This window comes from Heterodontus francisci, chromosome 10 (genome assembly GCF_036365525.1).
Source record: "Heterodontus francisci isolate sHetFra1 chromosome 10, sHetFra1.hap1, whole genome shotgun sequence".
NCBI lineage: Eukaryota > Metazoa > Chordata > Chondrichthyes > Heterodontiformes > Heterodontidae > Heterodontus > Heterodontus francisci.
In genome coordinates, this window is record NC_090380.1 from 83,101,366 (window position 1) to 83,120,207 (window position 18,842).

The 18,842-nt window shown below is 53.3% G+C and overlaps 1 protein-coding gene across 5 annotated transcripts in view; it reads left to right on the plus strand.

The window, feature by feature from the left end:
• cblb (Cbl proto-oncogene B, E3 ubiquitin protein ligase) overlaps positions 1–18,842 on the plus strand; it is a 279,679-nt gene that overhangs the window by 48,212 nt on the left and 212,625 nt on the right. The window contains exon 2 of one of the 5 annotated variants that reach the window (XM_068040896.1): positions 18,395–18,565. The exons of the other annotated variants lie outside the window; for them this stretch is intronic. Coding sequence (XP_067896997.1) covers positions 18,432–18,565 — 134 coding nt within the window. The 5' untranslated portion in view covers positions 18,395–18,431. The remainder of the gene's footprint in view (positions 1–18,394; positions 18,566–18,842) is intronic. 5 annotated transcript variants of the gene reach the window in all.

The window sequence follows — 18,842 nt, forward strand, 5'->3', positions numbered from 1 at the left end:
CGCCCCCTCGCTCTCTCTCTCTCTCTCTCTCTCTCCCGCCCCCTCGCTCTCTCTCTCTCTCTCCCGCCCCCTCGCTCTCTCTCTCTCTCTCTCTCTCTCTCCCGCCCCCTCGCTCTCTCTCTCTCTCTCTCTCCCGCCCCCTCGCTCTCTCTCTCTCTCTCTCTCCCGCCCCCTCGCTCTCTCTCTCTCTCTCTCTCTCCCGCCCCCTCGCTCTCTCTCTCTCTCTCCCGCCCCCTCGCGCTCTCTCTCTCTCTCTCTCTCCCGCCCCCCTCGCTCTCTCTCTCTCTCTCTCTCTCTCTCTCCCGCCCCCTCGCTCTCTCTCTCTCTCTCTCTCCCGCCCCCCTCGCTCTCTCTCTCTCTCTCTCCGCCCCCTCGCTCTCTCTCTCTCTCTTTCTCTCCCGCCCCCTCGCTCTCTCTCTCTCTCTTTCTCTCCCGCCCCCTCGCTCTCTCTCTCTCTCTTCTCTCCCGCCCCCTCGCTCTCTCTCTCTCTCTCTCTCTCCCGCCCCCTCGCTCTCTCTCTCTCTCTCCCGCCCCCTCGCTCTCTCTCTCTCTCTCTCTCTCTCTCTCCGCCCCCTCGCTCTCTCTCTCTCTCTCTCTCTCTCTCTCCCGCCCCCTCGCTCTCTCTCTCTCTCTCTCTCTCTCCCGCCCCCTCGCTCTCTCTCTCTCTCTCTCTCTCTCTCTCCCGCCCCCTCGCTCTCTCTCTCTCTCTCTCTCTCTCCCGCCCCCTCGCGCTCTCTCTCTCTCTCTCTCTCTCCCGCCCCCTCGCTCTCTCTCTCTCTCTCTCTCCCGCCCCCTCGCTCGCTCTCTCTCTCTCTCTCTCTCTCTCCCGCCCCCTCGCTCTCTCTCTCTCTCTCTCTCTCCCGCCCCCTCGCTCTCTCTCTCTCTCTCTCTCTCTCTCTCTCCCGCCCCCTCGCTCTCTCTCTCTCTCTCTCTTCCTCCCGCCCCCTCGCTCTCGCTCTCTCTCCGCCCCCTCGCTCTCTCTCTCTCTCTCTCTCCCGCCCCCTCGCTCTCTCTCTCTCTCTCTCTCTCCCGCCCCCTCGCTCTCTCTCTCTCTCTCTCTCCCGCCCCCTCGCTCTCTCTCTCTCTCTCTCTCTCTCCCGCCCCCTCGCTCTCTCTCTCTCTCTCTCTCTCCCGCCCCCTCGCTCTCTCTCTCTCTCTCTCTCTCCCGCCCCCATCGCTCTCTCTCTCTCTCTCTCTCTCTCTCTCCCGCCCCTCGCTCTTCTCTCTCTCTCTCTCTCCCGCCCCCTCGCTCTCTCTCTCTCTCTCTCTCTCCCGCCCCTCGCTCTCTCTCTCTCTCTCTCTCTCTCTCTCCCGCCCCCTCGCTCTCCTCTCTCTCTCTCTCCCGCCCCCTCGCTCTCTCTCTCTCTCTCTCCCGCCCCTCGCCTCTCTCTCTCTCTCTCCCGCCCCCTCCGCTCTCTCTCTCTCTCTCTCCCGCCCCCTCGCTCTCTCTCTCTCTCTCTCCCGCCCCCTCGCTCTCTCTCTCTCTCTCTCTCCCGCCCCCTCGCTCTCTCTCTCTCTCTCTCTCCCGCCCCCTCGCTCTCTCTCTCTCTCTCTCTCTCCCGCCCCCTCGCTCTCTCTCTCTCTCTCTCTCTCTCCCGCCCCCTCGCTCTCTCTCTCTCTCTCTCTCCCGCCCCCTCGCTCTCTCTCTCTCTCTCCCGCCCCCTCGCTCTCTCTCTCGCTCGCTCTCTCTCTCTCCCGCCCCCCTCGCTCTCTCTCTCTCCCGCCCCCTCGCTCTCTCTCTCTCTCCCGCCCCCTCGCTCTCTCTCTCTCTCCGCCCCTCGCTCTCTCTCTCTCCCGCCCCCTCGCTCTCTCTCTCTCCGCCCCCTCGCTCTCTCTCTCTCCCGCCCCCTCGCTCTCTCTCTCTCCCGCCCCCTCGCTCTCTCTCTCTCCCGCCCCCTCGCTCGCTCTCTCTCTCTCCCGCCCCCTCGCTCTCTCTCTCTCCCGCCCCCTCGCTCTCTCTCTCTCCCGCCCCCTCGCTCTCTCTCTCTCCCGCCCCCTCGCTCTCTCTCTCTCCCGCCCCTCGCTCTCTCTCTCTCCCGCCCCCTCGCTCTCTCTCTCTCCCGCCCCCTCGCTCTCTCTCTCTCCCGCCCCTCGCTCTCTCTCTCTCCCGCCCCCTCGCTCTCTCTCTCTCCCGCCCCCTCGCTCTCTCTCTCTCCCGCCCCCTCGCTCTCTCTCTCTCCCGCCCCCTCGCTCTCTCTCTCTCCCGCCCCCTCTCTCTCTCTCTCTCCCGCCCCCTCGCTCTCTCTCTCTCCCGCCCCTCGCTCTCTCTCTCTCCCGCCCCCTCGCTCTCTCTCTCTCCCGCCCCCTCGCTCTCTCTCTCTCCCGCCCCCTCGCTCTCTCTCTCTCCCCGCCCCCTCGCTCTCTCTCTCTCCCGCCCCCTCGCTCTCTCTCTCTCCCGCCCCCTCGCTCTCTCTCTCTCCCGCCCCCTCGCTCTCTCTCTCTCCCGCCCCCTCGCTCTCTCTCTCTCCCGCCCCCTCAGCTCTCTCTCTCTCCCGCCCCCTCGCTCTCTCTCTCTCCCGCCCCCTCGCTCTCTCTCTCTCCCGCCCCCTCGCTCTCTCTCTCTCCCGCCCCCTCGCTCTCTCTCTCTCCCGCCCCCTCGCTCTCTCTCTCTCCCGCCCCCTCGCTCTCTCTCTCTCCCGCCCCCTCGCTCTCTCTCTCTCCCGCCCCCTCGCTCTCTCTCTCTCCCGCCCCCTCGCTCTCTCTCTCTCCCGCCCCCTCGCTCTCTCTCTCTCCCGCCCCCTCGCTCTCTCTCTCTCCCGCCCCCTCGCTCTCTCTCTCTCCCGCCCCCCTCGCTCTCTCTCTCTCCCGCCCCCTCGCTCTCTCTCTCTCCCGCCCCTCGCTCTCTCTCTCTCCCGCCCCCTCGCTCTCTCTCTCTCCCGCCCCCCTCGCTCTCTCTCTCTCCCGCCCCCTCGCTCTCTCTCTCTCCCGCCCCCTCGCTCTCTCTCTCTCCCGCCCCCTCGCTCTCTCTCTCTCCCGCCCCCTCGCTCTCTCTCTCTCCCGCCCCCCTCGCTCTCTCTCTCTCCCGCCCCCTCGCTCTCTCTCTCTCCCGCCCCCCTCGCTCTCTCTCTCTCTCCCGCCCCCTCGCTCTCTCTCTCTCCCTCCCGCCCCCTCGCTCTCTCTCTCTCCCCGCCCCCTCGCTCTCTCTCTCTCCCGCCCCCTCGCTCTCTCTCTCTCCCGCCCCCTCGCTCTCTCTCTCTCCCGCCCCCTCGCTCTCTCTCTCTCCCGCCCCCTCGCTCTCTCTCTCTCCCGCCCCCTCGCTCTCTCTCTCTCCCGCCCCCTCGCTCTCTCTCTCTCCCGCCCCCTCGCTCTCTCTCTCTCCCGCCCCCTCGCTCTCTCTCTCTCCCGCCCCCTCGCTCTCTCTCTCTCCCGCCCCCTCGCTCTCTCTCTCTCCCGCCCCCTCGCTCTCTCTCTCTCCCGCCCCCTCGCTCTCTCTCTCTCCCGCCCCCTCGCTCTCTCTCTCTCCCGCCCCCTCGCTCTCTCTCTCTCCCGCCCCCTCGCTCTCTCTCTCTCACCGCCCCCTCGCTCTCTCTCTCTCCCGCCCTCGCTCTCTCTCTCTCCGCCCCCTCGCTCTCTCTCTCTCCCGCCCCCTCGCTCTCTCTCTCTCCCGCCCCCTCGCTCTCTCTCTCTCCCGCCCCCCTCGCTCTCTCTCTCTCCCGCCCCCTCGCTCTCTCTCTCTCCCGCCCCCTCGCTCTCTCTCTCTCCCGCCCCCTCGCTCTCTCTCTCTCCCGCCCCCTCGCTCTCTCTCTCTCCCGCCCCCTCGCTCTCTCTCTCTCCCGCCCCCTCGCTCTCTCTCTCTCCCGCCCCCTCGCTCTCTCTCTCTCCCGCCCCCTCGCTCTCTCTCTCTCCCGCCCCCTCGCTCTCTCTCTCTCCCGCCCCCTCGCTCTCTCTCTCTCCCGCCCCCTCGCTCTCTCTCTCTCCCGCCCCCTCGCTCTCTCTCTCTCCCCGCCCCCTCGCTCTCTCTCTCTCCCGCCCCCTCGCTCTCTCTCTCTCCCGCCCCCTCGCTCTCTCTCTCTCCCGCCCCCTCGCTCTCTCTCTCTCCCGCCCCCTCGCTCTCTCTCTCTCCCGCCCCCTCGCTCTCTCTCTCTCCCGCCCCCTCGCTCTCTCTCTCCCGCCCCTTCTCGCCCCCCTCGCTCTCTCTCTCTCCCGCCCCCTCGCTCTCTCTCTCTCCCGCCCCCTCGCTCTCTCTCTCCCGCCCCCCTCGCTCTCTCTCTCTCCCCGCCCCTCGCTCTCTCTCTCTCCCGCCCCCTCGCTCTCTCTCTCTCCCGCCCCCTCGCTCTCTCTCTCTCCCGCCCCCTCGCTCTCTCTCTCTCCCGCCCCCTCGCTCTCTCTCTCTCCCGCCCCCTCTCTCTCTCTCGCCCTCGCTCTCTCTCTCTCCCGCCCCCTCGCTCTCTCCTCTCCCCGCTCTCTCTCTCTCCGCCCCCTCGCTCTCTCTCTCTCCCGCCCCCTCGCTCTCTCTCTCTCCCGCCCCCTCGCTCTCTCTCTCTCCCGCCCCCTCGCTCTCTCTCTCTCCCGCCCCCTCGCTCTCTCTCTCTCCCGCCCCCTCGCTCTCTCTCTCTCCCGCCCCCTCGCTCTCTCTCTCTCCCGCCCCCTCGCTCTCTCTCTCTCCCGCCCCCTCGCTCTCTCTCTCTCCCGCCCCCTCGCTCCTCTCTCTCTCCCGCCCCCTCGCTCTCTCTCTCTCCCGCCCCCTCGCTCTCTCTCTCTCCCGCCCCCTCGCTCTCTCTCTCTCCTCCCCCTCGCTCTCTCTCTCTCCCGCCCCCTCGCTCTCTCTCTCTCTCTCTCTCGCCCCCTCGCTCTCTCTCTCTCTCTCTCTCCCGCCCCCTCGCTCTCTCTCTCTCTCTCTCCCGCCCCCTCGCTCTCACTCTCTCTCTCTCTCCTCCCGCCCCCTCGCTCTCTCTCTCTCTCTCTCTCTCTCCCGCCCCCTCGCTCTCTCTCTCTCTCTCTCTCTCCCGCCCCCTCGCTCTCTCTCTCTCTCTCTCCGCCCCCTCGCGCTCTCGCTCTCTCTCTCTCCGCCCCCCGCGCTCTCTCTCTCTCCCCTCCTCTCTCTCTCTCCCGCCCCCTCGTCTCTCTCTCTCTCTCCCGCCCCCTCTCTCTCTCTCTCTCTCTCTCCGCCCTCTCTCTCTCTCTCTCTCTCTCTCCCGCCCCCTCGCTCTCTCTCTCTCTCTCTCCCGCCCCGCCCTCTCTCTCTCTCTCTCTCCCGCCCCTCGCTCTCTCTCTCTCTCTCTCCCGCCCCCTCGCTCTCTCTCTCTCTCTCTCTCCGCCCCCTCGCTCTCTCTCTCTCTCTCCCGCCCCCTCGCTCTCTCTCTCTCTCCCGCCCCCTCGCTCTCTCTCTCTCTCTCTCTCCCGCCCCCTCGCTCTCTCTCTCTCTCTCTCTCCCGCCCCCTCGCTCTCTCTCTCTCTCTCTCTCCCGCCCCCTCGCTCTCTCTCTCTCTCTCTCCTCTCTCCCGCCCCCTCGCTCTCTCTCTCTCCCGCCCCCTCGCCTCTCTCTCTCTCCTCTCTCTCTCTCTCTCTCCTCTCCCGCCCCCTCGCCTCTCTCTCTCTCTCTCTCTCTCTCCCGCCCCCTCGCTCTCTCTCTCTCTCTCGCCCCTCGCTCTCTCTCTCTCTCTCTCTCTCTCCCGCCCCCTCGCTCTCTCTCTCTCTCTCTCTCTCTCCTCCCCGCCCCCCTCTCTCTCTCTCTCTCTCTCTCTCTCCCGCCCCCTCGCTCTCTCTCTCTCTCTCTCTCTCTCCCGCCCCCTCGCTCTCTCTCCTCTCTCCTCTCTCTCTCCCTCCTCCCGCCCCCTCGCTCTCTCTCTCTCTCTCTCTCTCTCTCCCGCCCCCTCGCGCTCTCTCTCTCTCTCCTCTCTCTCTCTCCCGCCCCCTCGCGCTCTCTCTCCTCTCTCTCTCTCTCTCTCTCTCCCGCCCCCCTCGCTCTCTCTCTCTCTCTCTCTCTCCCGCCCCCCTCGCTCTCTCTCTCTCTCTCTCTCCCGCCCCCTCGCTCGCTCTCTGCCTCCCGCCCCCTCGCTCTCTCTCTCCCGCCCCCTCGCTCTCTCTCTCTCTCTCTCTTCCGCCCCCTCGCTCGCTCTCTCTCTCTCTCTCACCGCCCCCTCGCTCGCTCTCTCTCTCTCTTTCCCGCCCCCCTCGCTCTCTCTCTCTCTCTCTCTCCCGCCCCCTCGCTCGCGCTCTCTCTCTCTCTCTCCCGCCCCCTCGCTCGCTCTCTCTCTCTCTCTCTCCCGCCCCCTCGCTCGCTCTCTCTCTCTCTCTCTCCCGCCCCCTCGCTCGCTCTCTCTCTCTCCCGCCCCCTCGCTCTCTCTCTCTCTCTCTCTCTCCCGCCCCCTCGCTCTCTCTCTCTCTCTCTCTCCCGCCCCCTCCTCTCTCTCTCTCTCTCTCCCGCCCCCCTCGCTCTCTCTCTCTCTCTCTCCCGCCCCCTCGCTCTCTCTCTCTCTCTCTCTCTCTCCCGCCCCCTCGCTCTCTCTCTCTCTCTCTCTCTCCCGCCCCCCTCGCTCTCTCTCTCTCTCTCTCTCTCTCTCTCTCTCCCGCCCCCTCGCTCTCTCTCTCTCTCTCTCTCTCTCTCCCGCCCCCTCGCTCTCTCTCTCTCTCTCTCTCTCTCTCTCCCGCCCCCTCGCTCCTCTCTCTCTCTCTCTCTCTCTCCCTCCCGCCCCCTCGCTCTCTCTCTCTCTCTCTCTCTCTCTCCCGCCCCCTCCCTCTCTCTCTCTCTCTCTCCCGCCCCCTCGCTCTCTCTCTCTCTCTCTCTCTCTCTCTCTCTCCCGCCCCCTCGCTCTCTCTCTCTCTCTCTCCCCCGCCCCCTCGCTCTCTCTCTCTCCCGCCCCCTCGCTCTCTCTCTCTCTCTCTCTCCCGCCCCCTCGCTCTCTCTCTCTCTCTCTCTCTCTCCCGCCCCCCTCGCTCTCTCTCTCTCTCTCTCTCTCTCCCGCCCCCTCGCTCTCTCTCTCTCTCTCTCTCTCTCCCGCCCCCTCGCTCTCTCTCTCTCTCTCTCTCTCCCGCCCCCTCGCTCTCTCTCTCTCTCTCTCTCTCCCCGCCCCCTCGCTCTCTCTCTCTCTCTCTCTCCCGCCCCCTCGCTCTCTCTCTCTCTCTCTCTCTCTCCCGCCCCCTCGCTCTCTCTCTCTCTCTCTCTCTCCCCCCCCGCCCCCTCGCGCTCTCTCTCTCTCCCCCCGCCCCCTCGCACTCTCTCTCTCTCCCCCCCGCCCCCTCGCGCTCTCTCTCTCTCCCCCCCGCCCCCTCGCGCTCTCTCTCTCTCCCCCCCGCCCCCTCGCGCTCTCTCTCTCTCCCCCCCGCCCCCTCGCGCTCTCTCTCTCTCCCCCCGCCCCCTCGCGCTCTCTCTCTCTCCCCCCCGCCCCCTCGCGCTCTCTCTCTCTCCCCCCCGCCCCCTCGCTCTCTCTCTCTCTCTCCCCCCGCCCCCTCGCTCTCTCTCTCTCTCTCTCGCCCCCTCGCTCTCTCTCTCTCGCCCCCTCTCGCTCTCTCTCCTCTCGTCCTCTCTCTCGCCCCCATCGCCCCCTCTCTCGCCCCCTCTCTCGCCCCCTCTCTCGCCCCCTCTCTCTCTCGCCCCCTCTCTCGCCCCCTCTCTCGCCCCCCTCTCTCGCCCCCTCTCTCGCCCCCTCTCTCGCCCCCCCTCTCTCGCCCCCTCTCTCGCCCCCTCTCTCGCCCCCTCTCTCGCCCCCTCTCTCGCCCCCTCTCTCGCCCCCTCTCTCGCCCCCTCTCTCGCCCCCTCTCTCGCCCCCTCTCTCGCCCCCTCTCTCGCCCCCTCTCTCGCCCCCCTCTCTCGCCCCCTCTCTCGCCCCCCTCTCTCGCCCCCTCTCTCGCCCCCTCTCTCGCCCCCTCTCTCGCCCCCTCTCTCGCCCCCTCTCTCGCCCCCCTCTCTCGCCCCCTCTCTCGCCCCCTCTCTCGCCCCCTCTCTCGCCCCCTCTCGCCCCCTCTCTCGCCCCCTCTCTCGCCCCCTCTCTCGCCCCCTCTCTCGCCCCCTCTCTCGCCCCCTCTCTCGCCCCCTCTCTCGCCCCCTCTCTCGCCCCCTCTCTCGCCCCCTCTCTCGCCCCCTCTCTCGCCCCCTCTCTCGCCCCCCTCTCTCGCCCCCTCTCTCGCCCCCTCTCTCGCCCCCTCTCTCGCCCCCCTCTCTCGCCCCCTCTCTCGCCCCCTCTCTCGCCCCCTCTCTCGCCCCCTCTCTCGCCCCCTCTCTCGCCCCCTCTCTCGCCCCCTCTCTCGCCCCCTCTCTCGCCCCCTCTCTCGCCCCCTCTCTCGCCCCCTCTCTCGCCCCCCTCTCTCGCCCCCTCTCTCGCCCCCTCTCTCGCCCCCTCTCTCGCCCCCTCTCTCGCCCCTCTCTCGCCCCCTCTCTCGCCCCCTCTCTCGCCCCCTCTCTCGCCCCCTCTCTCGCCCCCTCTCTCGCCCCCTCTCTCGCCCCCTCTCTCGCCCCCTCTCTCGCCCCCCTCTCTCGCCCCCTCTCTCGCCCCCTCCTCTCGCCCCCTCTCTCGCCCCCTCTCTCGCCCCCTCTCTCGCCCCTCTCTCGCCCCCCTCTCTCGCCCCCTCTCTCGCCCCCTCTCTCGCCCCCTCTCTCGCCCCCTCTCTCGCCCCCTCTCTCGCCCCCTCTCTCGCCCCCCTCTCTCGCCCCCTCTCTCGCCCCCTCTCTCGCCCCCTCTCTCGCCCCCTCTCTCGCCCCCCTCTCTCGCCCCCCTCTCTCGCCCCCCTCTCTCGCCCCCCTCTCTCCCCCCCTCTCTCCCCCCCCCTCTCTCCCCCCCCCTCTCTCGCCCCCCCTCTCCGCCCCCCCTCTCCGCCCCCCCTCTCCCGCCCCCCCTCTCCCGCCCCCCCCTCTCCCGCCCCCCCTCTCCCGCCCCCCCTCTCTCAGAAGGGATAGGGTGAGGCAATATAGTCTTATTGGTGCAGTTTTAAAGAGTGTGCAGGAACAGAGGGACCTGGAGGTGTATATGAATCAATGTTTGAAGGTAGCAGGACATATTGAGAGAGTGGTGAATAAAGCATATGGGATCTTGAGCTTCATAAATAGAAGCATAAAGTACAAAAGCGGGGATGTTATGCTGAACCATTATAAAGCTCTGTTTTGTCCCCACTAGAGTATTGCGTCCAGTTCTGGTCGTCACACATCAGGAAGGATGCAGGGGTCCTTGAGAGGGTGCAGAGGAGATTTACCGGAATGGTTCCAAGGATAGGGGAGTTTAGTTGCAAGGATAGGTTGGAAAAGCAGTGGTTGTTATCCCTGGAACAAAGGAGATTGAGCAGAGATTTGATAGAGGTGTACAGGATTATGACAGGCTTAGATAAGTTAGACAAGGAAAAACTGTTCCTGTTAATTGCTGGTACAAGGACTAGGGTACACAGATTAAAGGCTTTGGGTAAGAGATACAGAGGGAATGCGAGGAAGAACTTTTTTACGCCGCAGGTGGTAATGACCTGGAACTTGCTGCCAACGAGGGCGGTGGAAAAGGAGACGGTTAATAATTTCAAAAGGAAATTGGATTGGCACTTGAAGGAAATAAACTTGCAAGGTTACGGAGTTCTAGCAGGGGAGTACGACAGACTGGATTGCTCCATGGAGAGCCGGCATGGACTTGAAGGGTCAAATGACCTCCTATGCCATAAATGACTCTGACTCTACTTGATCTTTGTTGACTGATAGAAAACTCTATGTGCTGCTGTTCAGCAAGAACAGGACTGTGCTTTAATATGATACATAGAAGCAGGAGTAGGCCATTCGGCCCCTCGAGCCTACACCGTCATTCAATACGATCATGGCTGATCATCCAAACTCAGTACCCTGGTCCCGCTTTCTCCCCGTATCCCTTGGTCCCTTCAGCCCAAAGAACTATATCTAACTCTTTCTTGAATATATTTAATGACTTGGCCTCAACTGCTTTCTGTGGTAGAGAATTCCACAGGTTCACCACTCTCTGGGTGAAGCAATCCCTCATCATCTCAGTCCTAAATGGCTTACCCCTTATCCTTAGACTTTGACCCCTGGTCCTGGACTTTCCCGCAATTGGGAACATCCTTCCCGCATCTAGTCTGTCCATTCCTGTTAGAATTTTGTAGGTGTACCTCTTTATAGTCAAATAGTCTGCCTATCCTTCCTACCTAGGTACCCGCATGAAGGATTGGTGCTGGTGCAAATGAAATTGTATACAAGTAAATGGCATTACTATTCGGATGAGGGTTAGATTCTTTTTTCTTTTTAAAAAGAGGATAATATTTTAGGTCCAAGTATATCAGATTCTTGCTTTGAATTTTGATGTTGAGCTTGCGAAGGGGTGTTCTGAAAGTAGACTGCAGGATTCAAGTATGGTCTAGATACCTGATTTGAATCAAACTTGATGCATTGTGGATGAGTTGGAAATCAAAGGAGAGTGTTTATTTCGCTTCCTATTGCCAGTGTGACTTTTAAAATCCCTGATCCAAGCAAAGCAATTGATTATTCATCCTTCGGGATATGAAGCAAATTTGTGGAGAATTTGCAGCACAGCTATTAAAATGATAGGTGCTTTAGTAATTCATTTTTCAAATTAATTTACTTCCATCGCTTTTCCCCTGGATTTTTCTGCTGATGGGAAGCTGGCGATCAATCTGAATAACCAATTGCTGAAATAAAATACTGGCCATGTTGTATAATAGCTTACAAATGTATATATCTTGGGATATTAAAGGACTGAACATCACAACATGAGAAATCACATAACATTTTTTTCTCTTGATTGAGGGAAGGCCAAGGTTAATCATGCTGAAAAATACCAGCCAGGATTCATATTGATTGCCAGTATTCCCTGTGCCAACCTTTACAATATTACTGAACCATCAACCCTTTTGAAACATATCTTAAGATGGAATGGATAGAACATTAGATGACGTAGAAAATAAATCGAGAAAATGAGGTTTTGATGTGCAAATGCTGCTCTTCCTCAGATTTTCTGCTGAGCTGTGATAATTTTGGGCATAAAGTCCAGAGTCTCTGATTTAAGTTTTCACCAAGGCAATGGAAGAGATTATTGTTTTATACAGTTGTACATTGCCTGAAATAAATTAGTCTGTTGCTAATTTATAGATCAAAGTGAGATTGTGTTGGTGTAGGACAGGAAACCAGCCTGTAGAACTCTAACCACGGAAGCTTTATCTTCAGTCTGTATCCCAGTCAATTAGTTGTAATTGATCCAGATTCCATAGAGGCGATGCCTGCTCGTGGACACTTTTTTTTCTGGAATTGATCAGTAACAATACAGGGTTTTGCTTTATGGGGGCTCTGGTAATGGGACAGTCCTACCAAACATCAGAATTAATAATTGTGTGGTACAGATTATTCTGAACTGTGTTCTTCCTTTTTCTTCATGCCCCATTGATTTTGCATTTAATCAATGAAACTTAAGGGTAAATGCAAAATAGCAGCTGGAACTTTCCTTGTCTGTATGGCTCTGCTGCAGCACAAATGTATTTTAACTTTGTCTTTATTAATTGCAGCCATTACAAATTCAATAGCAGTGTCTTTGGATGAAGATGTTCTTCAAAATGGGGTTGGATTCATGAGGCTGTTTACCATCTCCTGCATAAAGCCTTTTTTTTTCAAAAATAAAACTTGTCCTTATTTCCTTTCTTTAAAAATAACCCCTTTGTGCCAGTGTGCCAGTGTCTTGACGCTGTAAGACTTGCTTGAACATTTGGCTTCAATCCTACGTACTTACTGAAAATTTTGATATGCTTGTGGTTCTCCTTTGGAGAACTGAAAGTTTGTATGATGCACCACACTGAGGATTTTAAAGTTCTATCTTGTATTTTTTTCTGTTTAAATTAAGATGTTTACTCCCAAGTGCATTAGATTGTCACTTTTAAAAACTTTCATCTGCATAAATTACTGACTTGGATCAAAACTTCTGGAGCATTAACTTGTGATGATCAACTTGCTCAAATTCTAGCTCTGACATTTTTCACCTTTCAATATCCCCGACAGACTGATAACAGTTCAAAGTATTCCTTTTGCTCTTAAGGTGACATTTTTTGAAATTCCTCTCACTGTAGGCTGAGGTAGAGTTATAGAGTTATACAGCACAGAAACAGGCCTTTCGGCCCATCATGTTTGTGCTGGCCATCAAGCACCTACATATTCTAAACCCATTTTCCAGCACTTGGTCCATAGCCTTGTATGCTATGGCGTTTCAAGTGCACATCTAAATACTACTTTAACGCAAGAAGCCTTACAGGTAAAGCAGATGAACTCAGAGCATGGATCGGTAACATGGGATTGTGATATTATAGCTATTATGGAAACGTGGTTGAGGGATGGGTAGGACTGGCAGCTCAATGTTCCGGGTACTGATGCTTCTGGTGTGACAGAGGTGGAGGTAAGAGAGGAGGGGAGTTGCACTATTGATTAGGGAGGACATCATGGCAGTACTTAGAGAGGATATCCCAGGGGGAACGTCCAGTGAGGCAATATGAATAGAACTTGGAAATAAGAAAGGGGTGATCACTTTGATGGGATTATATTATAGACCCCCCAATAGTCAGAGGGAATTGGAGGAGCATATATGTAGGAAATCACAGATAGGTGTAGGAATTATAGGGTTGTAATAGGTGATATTAACTTCCCCTAATATTGACTGGGACTGCCTTAGTGCTAAGGGATCAGATGGGGAAGAATTTGTTAAGTGTGTCCAGGATAGTTTTCTGAAACAGTATGTGGATGGCCCTGCTAGAGAAGGGGCTACCACTCGACCTCCTCTTAGGAAATGAGGCTGGGCAGGTGGTTGATGTGTCAGTGGGGGCGCACTTTGGGACCAGTGACCATAACTCTATTAGCTTCAAGATAGTTATGGAAAAGGATAGGACTGGTCCTCAAGTTGAAGTCCTAAATTGGGGGAAGGCTAATTTCGATGGCATCAGCCTGGAACTCTCAAAAGTTGAATGGAGAGGCTGTTTACAGGTAAAGGGACGTCTGGCAAGTGGGAGGCTTTTAAAAGTGAGATAGGAAGAGTTTAGGGCCGGCATGTTCCTGTTAGATGGAAGGGCAAGGCTGGCAAGTTTAGGGAACCTTGGTTGAGTAGGGATATTGGGGGTCTGGTGAGGACAAAGAAGGAGGCATATGTCAGGTATCAAGCGAGTCCCTCGAGGAGTATAAGGGATGTAGGAGTACACTTAAGAAGGAAATCAGAAGGCGAAAAGGGGCCATGAGATTTCCCTGGCAGATAAGATAAAGGAGAATTGTAAAAAATTCTATAAGTATATTAAGAGTAAAAGGGTAGCTAGGGAGAGAGTAGGTCCCCTTAAGGATCAGTGTGGTAATCTATGTGTGAATACCATGGGAAATGGGCAAGGTCTTAAATGAATACTTCTCGTCTGTATTGACTGTGGAGAAGGTCGTGGAAGCTGGTGAGTTCAAGGGAGGGAACAGCGATATCCTGGAGCATATCAACATTACAAAGGAGGAGGTGTTGGAGAGAGTCCACTCTAACATCGGTATCACCCAGTCGCTCTTCAAAACCCCTCGCAACTAGCCTCGCTTTAGCCTTGTAAGTTCCATCAGGAAGCACTTTTTCCAATACAAATCAATCAATGTGACAAGGCTGGCCTACCCCTATCTGGTACTTCAGAAACTCCAAACTCTCTAATTCCATATGTTTTGCTTCTCTTATTAGTTTATCCTCATTTATTGGCAGTCACTAAAACTTCACAGTCGTGAGGACTTCTAGTTCTATTCAGAGACTGCTCTATAGCCTTCATTTCATTGTGGAATCTGCTCAAACTACAACCTGTATTAGCACTTTGTCTTTCGGGACTACTGCTAGAAGATCTCCCTCGCACATTATTGGAGGCTCTTTCTCCAGTATGTAATCGCTTCCTTATGCAAGAATTACTTCCAGATCCAGTATTAGAACTTGCACCGTGCTTTCTTACCCTCCACTCTTTCACCCCATTCTGCCAGTCCATGGACCTTGCATCTTGGCCATCATCTTGAACATTTAACCAATATTTAAACTTGCCTGTAGATTTTCCTGCATGTCCCTCAATTGTTGCATTCCTCCATCTATTAGACCCTTCTGGAATATATGTTACCTGAGTACCTACTTGGGGCAATCGTCATTTGGATGCGATAGCTCTTTCTTGAGCATTATCATCCTTCACATTACTATCCAACCTTTGATCGACCTCATTCTGTTCCTCAGGTTCTTAATCACAAAACATGTATTTGAGGTGAAAGGTTCCTCTGTTCCCTCTATCAGCTGCTCAGGTTCTAAGATTTTGTAATCAACCCTGATCAATCGTGAGGAATGAACCTTAACAGTTTGAATTCCATACTTGATAACTACTGTCTTACCATCACAACCAATTACCTTAGGGCCCTTCCATTTCCTATGAATCTGTCCTTTTATAACACACCAAACCTGCTGAATTAAATTTCACCTCAGATGGCCTTATATAATGCCTCAGAGACCTCAGCCTTGATGAAAACCTGTCTCCCTGCATGCAAATGCAGGAAAAAAAATGGAACTAATTGTAGTACCTTCTGGAGCAGGAGATTTATCGCACAGTACAGAAGGCAATTTGGGATTCTGCCCATAGATCAATTGATAAGAACTATATCCTCCAGCCATCTGAAGCGAATTCTTAACATGAATTGGCCTTGGCAGGCAGTTGTCAACTTGCAGTTTGGCTGGTTAACTAAGATTTTATGCAGCATTTCATAACCACAGTGTGATTCCTTTCACAGAGCCCTATGCTGAAAGGTCTTTCAACTGCAATATTCATAACCTTAATGTTCATGTTTTCACACATGTCTCTAAACTCATCATTGGCAAATTCCCCTCCATTGTCAGTTAGTTCTGCAAGTCCAGTCCCTATGCATTTCTCCATAATTTTGTCTATAATCACCCTTTTGTACTTGCTATTTATTGTTGTAGAAAGACTAAATCTAGTTGCTAGGCCTTGTCTTTGTCCCACACCTTTTAAATCCATGGCAACTACCTCGTTAGTCACGTGCCAATAGAAGGCTGACAATAGGATGTGATAGTGTCCTCCGATACTTTTTTCAGGCTTACTCAACAGTAAAGGTATCTCACTAGAGACTACATCAGTACTGATGAAGTGGCTTATTCCAGCTATTTTACATGGAATTACTACTGACTTCAGTGACTTCACTGTATAGTCATCAAACTTAAAGCTAGTAGTACTTTTATACTCCTTTAACCTTGTGTCAATCCTTACAACTGAGCGGTTACAGTGTTATCTGGATTCAATCAGTTCCACATACAGTCGACGTGCATGCACTATCCAATACAGCACAGTTGAACAAATCCGTAACTAATACATTCATTACCGGGCTAAAACTTCAGTTATGTTCAGTTAAGTTATGTGGAAAGTTTGGAGAAGCTGGGATTGTTCAGAACAGAGAAGGATAACGGGAGACCCAAAAGAGGTAGTCATAATTACAAGGGGTTTTGATAGTTCAAGTATGGAGAAATTATTTCTTCTGGCAAGTGGATTGGTAATTGGAGGTCATAGATTTAAAATAATTGGCAAAAGAACTAGAGGGAAAATGAGAAATTTCCTTGGCGGTTTGTTCAGATCTGGAATAAATACCTGAAAAGGTGGCAGCTTTAGATTTTATAAGAACTTTAAAAAGTCAGTTGGACATGTTCTTGAAGAGGACTAATTTGCAGGGTTATGGAGAAAAGCTGGGATGTGGGACTGAACTGGATGACTCTTTCAAAGTGTTGGGACAGGTATGCTGGGCTCCTGTCCTGTGAGATTCTTTGTGCAGTGTAGTCATTGGAGTATTAATAAGTGAAATACCCTAAAATAGATAACTTGAAATTCAATTTAACATTTTAGTGGCCACTGAAGCAAGGCTGGCTGTACAATTTCAACTCGATAGAGAGTATTCCTTCAAAGGCAGGTTTAAAATACAGGAATGCTTATCCGGCCATTGATTTATTGCTTATTCATCATGCATGGTTTGCTCAGTGGGAACAGTGGACTCAAGCAAGTGTGAAATATGTAGGAAGATTGTCATTTACAAGGCCTTCACTCTAGACGTGAACAACAAGGTTCTGTTTGAGTGAATGGTTACCACCTGTGATTTTGATAGTGGTTATATTGCTGTAGGTGTGCTTTTCAGCCACTGCTTAACATTAATGTAAGTCTGCCTGAATTCAAGGACCAGTTGTTCTTGAATATTTTGCTCAATTGTGGAAATGTCACAAAATGTATTTACACGACAACTCAATTTCTCATTTAAGTTTTAAATTTAGCTTTTTCTAAATTGGGCCCACAAAGGTTTATGAATTTTTAAAAAATGTAGAATAGTGAGCTATTAAAATATTATAGAACTAATAACTAACCTCAAATGCTTCTGTTGGTTACATGCAATGGTGTGTTTTTATATCAAACTGGTCAATAGCCTGGTGCTTTTTTTAATCTGAGGTTTTTACTTCTGCACTTCTCTCGAACAGGTTTGTTCTGTCCAGAAGAAACACCTGTGAGTGTTCATCATTTTGAGTGTAAACCCCTCTAATTTTGAGTGGAATGAAGGCCTTGGAGCTAATAGTTTTTCCCCTTTTCAAAGTTGTTTGCTGTCACAACACAATTTAAGTATATCTATTAACAATACCTTGACTGTGATTATCTTTTTTATTATGGATGAAAGGATTTGATATAAACCACAGGCTGTTTTTTAAAAAAAGACCCAGGATGCATGTTACAGTCTGGCTGCCAAATGGACGATGTGAATTTCTATAGCCTTTATTTAAAACAGCAATAACCACAAGCATGAGGTCATTAAAATGTGCAGTATGTGCAACCTAATCAGTGGACCTGAAAATGCTTCTATCTTCAAAGGCTAAGCTAAAATAAAAATTGTTTTGAAATTCACCATCTTGACTATCTAGATTTTCAACCATTAGGGACATAGGAAAGTAGGAAATAGAAGCAGGAGTAGGCCATTCGGCCCCTCGAGCCTGCTTCACCATTCAGCTGGTCTTCTACCTCACTGCCATTTTCCCAGACTATCCCCATATCCCTTGATAGATTTAATATCTAGAAATCTGTCGATCTCTGTCTTTAATATACTCCACAGCCCTCTGGGGTATTGAATGCTATTTTCTTGTGAAATACATTTAATAAATTCTACAGAGCAGAAACTTAACTAGTAGCCTCTATTAACTTGGTTGTAACTATTGTCTGTTGGCAAGTGGGCTCACACAAAGTCTAAAAGTGATATAGGAGTGTTAGGAGAAAATGTAAAAGGATCAAAGTTACAGTTATTGAACTATTGCCATTCTAGTGCCACAGTTAAGTATTTTACAGCCGTGCTTTTATTACCATTGGTCATGAGCTACTTCAAAACCAAAATGTATTTCTTGTTTTAATTGCTTTTGCTTTTACAAAAAACATTTTAGAAACCATTTGGGAAGAAGTGAATAATATGGTTTAATAAATGTCATGAAGATAACCATTAACAATATAATTTTCGTCCATAGAATCAAAGAATGATATAGCACTAAAGGAGGCCATTTGGCCCATTGTACCTGTGCTGCCTCTTTTAAAGAGCTATTAAATTAATGCCATAGCCCTAGAAATTTTTCCTTTCAAGTAAATATCCAATTCCTTTTTGAAAGTTATCACTGAATCTGCTTTCACCACCGTTTCAGGCAGTGCATTCCAGATCATACCAACTCGTGGCGCAAAAGAAATTCTGCTCCTCTCTCCTCTGGTTCCTTTTGCCGAGTGTATAGGTGATTTTCAAGTCACCTCTCTCTCTGACTTTAAGATGTACAGTTCTTCATCTCCTGATATTAAACCATAAATTGTATGTTTCTTTTACCTGTTTCCCAGTTCAGTAACATGTTTTGGTAGTTCTTTAAGACATTCACCAATAAAGGGCTTGAATATTTCCAAGAATACTAAAAGGGTTGCTTTTTCTTTTCATCTTATAGCTGAAGTATTATCAAAGGATTTGTTTATCACAACATTCTAAAGCAGGTTGAGTAGCTGGCTGATTTGTGTCGAATTTCTGTGCATAGTGTACGTGCAGAGACGGCCTAGAATATAATTTGAAATCTTTCTGTCCTTGCAGTGGGATTTCTGCATTTAGTCTTGTGTCTTATACTGATGAGCTCCTTTTCTCTAAAGTACCAAAGGAAGGATTGTGGTATCTTAAAAAAGCAGTTCGGTCATTGTAATATAACAATTATAGTATTTTTTTAAATTACCCAAGAGGTTTATGCCAAAGGTCAAATGATAAATTTTAGTAAGCTTGAAAATTAACGAAGTCCACCATTAAAATTGTTAACTTATTTTCTAATCCTGTCTTTATGCTGCCAAATACATTGGAATGTTAATCTTTTTCCAGACTCCAGACCATTCCTAATACTGCAACACTCCTTTTTTTTCTTCCTTTTCCCACATGTGTGTAAAAACTCAGTACTCTGCAGGTTTCATACTGAAATTGCTGTGCACAAATGGTGGAAGAAGCCATGAAACTTTCATGCAATTCAAGGCAACCAGGATACCGGTTTGAAGACTGTTCAACTGACCAACATTCAGAACTTATGCCATTGAGTTTTGGAAGACTACTCTGCGGCAGATGGATAGAGTGAGTCTGCTGAAACAATTCTGGGTGCTAAATAGAATATCAATCTATTAACGGGATATAGTATTACTGAACCTTTGTTGCTTCATGTCAGGTACTCTTAAGCTTTAAAGGTTTAAACCAGGAAAGGTGCTCTTAAGCTTTTTATTCTGTAGGACTTTCAACACATCACGTTTGGATACCACAGAGCTTTGAAAAAAAAACTGTAGTTAGCTTTGACCCATCCGTTCATCCCAAGATGTATGACAATTGTTGAAAATTTGAAGATTTACTAGAGGCT